This window comes from Teleopsis dalmanni, unplaced genomic scaffold (genome assembly GCF_002237135.1).
Source record: "Teleopsis dalmanni isolate 2A unplaced genomic scaffold, ASM223713v2 unscaffolded_contig_0255, whole genome shotgun sequence".
Lineage (NCBI taxonomy): Eukaryota > Metazoa > Arthropoda > Insecta > Diptera > Diopsidae > Teleopsis > Teleopsis dalmanni.
Window position 1 is genome coordinate 8,396 of NW_024031637.1, and position 4,004 is coordinate 12,399.

Sequence of the window (4,004 nt, forward strand, 5' to 3'; positions counted from 1 at the left end):
TTAGCCATTCAAGGATATTTTATATGCACCTTAATATGCATTTATAGAATTATATATATACAAAGTATATACATGCTATAGTGAAAATACGAATAAGGAGTGGAACAAATTTCTATACTGTTCATAATTAAATAAAACCCTCATAATTTAGAACTATGCTTTTTTAGTTTATCTAATACTTGAATATAAATGCTTCAAATTATATTGTGGCTATGTATTTACATGAGTAATGCATTAAAATTGTGTATTTTATCCAGATAGACTGCCATGTTTAAGCGATCACTGTATATTTGCGGCGAACGAAATATTAAAATCGATAGATATATCTATAAATCCATGTGAAGATTTTTACGCCTATGCGTGGTATGTTAATTTTGTTTTATTTTTATTTTCTATGTCATAATCACCATTTTGTTTTTATTAAATAGTAATCAATGGATCAATACCAATCCGATACCAGAAGGAAAGTCGACATGGGGTACATTCAGTAAATTAGAACAAATAAATCAATTGGTCATACGAAATGAGCTAGAGAAACCTTTAAAATATTTTAAATCAGATGCAGAAAGGAAAGCGAAAGTATATTACGAGTCTTGTTTGGATAAAGATGAACATATGGAGAAATTGGGCGCGAAACCTCTAACTGATCTTCTTTGGAAAATTGGTGGGTGGAATGTAACAGAAAGTGGATTTAATATTACGAATTGGAATTTAGCGAATGTGCTAAAAGTTTTACATAATAGGTACGTTAAAGTTTAAACCTAAATTGTAAAATTGTAAATATGTATTCTTATATGTCATGAGTATGTGGAGTCGTCTGGCTAACAATTCCATTATATATAAAGAAAATAAAAGTAATTCATGGCATGGAGTGTTTTTTTCGGTATCAAAAGATAATTAAATAATACTATTATTCGAAATAAATTTTAGTCATAGAAACTGTATTATTTACAAAGCTGTTCAAATCCTGATCATACATTTTAAATCAGTTCTTTGGTTAATTTGAAATTATTATAGTATATTTGTAATTTACATAGAGTGAAGCACAAACTTAGTATATTTACAAAATTTATTTATCGTTTTGTTCGTTTCGCTCGCAATCGTTCTCTTCTATGTTAATTTAGGACGACCTCTCATACGTTGGCCATGTGGATTGTACTCCAGTACAGCATGAGAGATATTATTGATTGGGCCCCTAAGCGTGTTGCCTAGCCATCAATATTTACGCATTTTGATTTCTTCTTCCACTGAAAGTTGTTCTACATTTCTCCATAACTCTGAACTCGAGATAGTTGCTGGCCACCGTAATGTGCGTAATGTGCCTCAAACTTCTGTTTATAAACGCTTATATTTTCTTAATATTTGTTTTGGTGGTAAACTATTTCTGGCAGCTGTATAAGAGAGTCGTTTTGACGCTTGCATTAAAAATATTTAACTAAGTCTTAAAACTTATTGCACTTGATACCCATACTTTCTTAAGTTGCGCAAATATGCTTTTTTCCTTTCGTAGACGGTATTCAATGTCCATGATGGCTCCACCATCAGTACCAACAACACTGCAGCAATTCTCGTGCCTCTGGACTTTCTCTAAGACATTATTGTTCACAAATGGGCTATTCTGATTGCTGTATTTATGCGCGTTGTTTTAGTCTTCATTATGTTAATGTTCAGGCTGGCTTTACTCAATTCATTACTTAGATTCGTAATACTTGCTTGCATATCGGAGATCCTGCCGGCAATGAGCACTATGTCATCAGCGTACTCTAAAGGACTCAAATTTTGGTTAAATCTGCAATTAATGTCACGTGCGTTTTCATTTAGTGCCTCAAATCGTGCCGAGAACAGTGATAATCACTAAAGATGATAATGCACAAACCTGACATAATCAACTTATTGATTGAAAACTATCGCTAAGTTCACCATTTTATAAAACTCTGAATCTTATTCTATCGTAGCTATTTTTGAGGATTCTGACCATTTTTGGCGGTATTCATATGATTGTCATATGTAATCTCTCTTGAGTCAGAATGGGAGCTACATATAGTACTATATAGATCATAGCTATTCACTCCAAAATAATTTTGTTGAAGATTTTCATTACTATTAGCAGCAATGCTGGAGGACTCTAGCCATATCGCAGCGAATACTTTAAAATATTCTGGACGAAGTCCATCGTATCCTGCTCCTTTACAATTCTTCAGTAATACGAAAGCTTTCTTGATTTCTTCCACTGATACAGCACTGATGCTTATTGCCCAAATAGGGTTAAGCCTCCTTCGTATTACAAATTCATCGGTTCGCCATGTACTATATTCAGAGTTCGTTCAAAATGTCTCTTCCACAATCAATGTTTCAAAACTTGATTCTCAAAAAATTATGTTTCATATTTCATTCTTCAGCACTAAAACAAATGATATATAAATTCCTTTCAGTAACTTAAATTTTACGTGATTTTTCTCAACCACTTAATTCGTCAGCACTAAAACACTTGATAAAATCTATTCGTCAAAACTTGTACTTGAAACAAAAAAAAATTTCATTTATTTTTTCTTTAATTTATTTGCACCAAAACAATTGATATACAATCTATATTTCAAAAGTTGGACCTTAAACTTCCTTAAATTTCCTTTAATCTGTTTATATATTTTGCTCCAAAACAATGGATATATAATATTTCTTCAAAACATGAAGTTAGAATAAATTTCACTTACTCCTTCTTTAATTAGTTTGCACTAAAACAATTGATATACAATCTATATTTGAAAAGTTGAACCTCAAACTAATTTCCTTTAATATTTCATTCTTTTACACTAAAACAAATGATATTTAATCTATTTTTCAAAGCTTGAACTTAAAACAAATTTCATTTATTTTTTCTTTAATTAATTTGCACCAAAACAATTGATATACAATCTATATTTCAAAAGTTGGACCTTAAACTTCCTTAAATTTCCTTTAATCTGTTTATATATTTTGCTCCAAAACAATTGATATATAATATATAATATTTCTTCAAAACATGAAGTTAGAATAAATTTCACTTACTCCTTCTTTAATTAGTTTGCACCAAAACAATTGATATACAATCTATATTTGAAAAGTCGAACCTCAAACAAATTTCCTTTAATATTTCATTCTTCTACACTAAAACAAATTATATTTAATCTATTCTTCAAAACATGACCTTAAAAAAAATTTCATTTATTTTTTCTTTAATTAATTTGCACCACAACAATTGATATACAATCCAAAGTTGAACGTCAAACAAATTTTCTTTAATCTGTTTATATATTTTGCTCCAAAACAATTGATATATAATATTTCTTCAAAACATGAAGTTAGAATAAATTTCACTTACTCCTTCTTTTATTAGTTTGCACCAAAACAATTGATATACAATCTATATTTCAAAAGTTGGACCTTAAACTTCCTTAAATTTCCTTTAATCTGTTTATATATTTTGCTCCAAAACAATTGATATATAATATATAATATTTCTTCAAAACATGAAGTTAGAATAAATTTCACTTACTCCTTCTTTAATTAGTTTGCACCAAAACAATTGATATACAATCTATATTTGAAAAGTTGAACCTCAAACTAATTTCCTTTAATATTTCATTCTTCTACACTAAAACAAATGATATTTAATCTATTTTTCAAAACTTGAACTTAAAACAAATTTCATTTATTTTTTCTTTAATTAATTTGCACCAAAACAATTGATATACAATCTATATTTCAAAAGTTGGACCTTAAACTTCCTTAAATTTCCTTTAATCTGTTTATATATTTTGCTCCAAAACAATTGATATATAATATATAATATTTCTTCAAAACATGAAGTTAGAATAAATTTCACTTACTCCTTCTTTAATTAGTTTGCACCAAAACAATTGATATACAATCTATATTTGAAAAGTTGAACCTCAAACTAATTTCCTTTAATATTTCATTCTTTTACACTAAAACAAATGATATTTAATCTATTTTTCAAAATTTGA

The 4,004-nt window shown here is 28.5% G+C and overlaps 1 protein-coding gene across 1 annotated transcript; it reads left to right on the forward strand.

Moving 5' to 3' along the window:
- Positions 1 to 257: 257 nt before the first annotated feature.
- On the forward strand, positions 258 to 856 carry LOC119663252 (neprilysin-3-like; the record flags this gene model as incomplete). Its single annotated transcript, XM_038072906.1, is given in 2 exon segments — positions 258 to 363; positions 429 to 856. Coding segments are annotated over 2 exon segments (437 nt in total), but the record flags the coding sequence as incomplete, so codon positions are not given.
- Between the last annotated feature and the right edge of the window lie 3,148 nt (positions 857 to 4,004).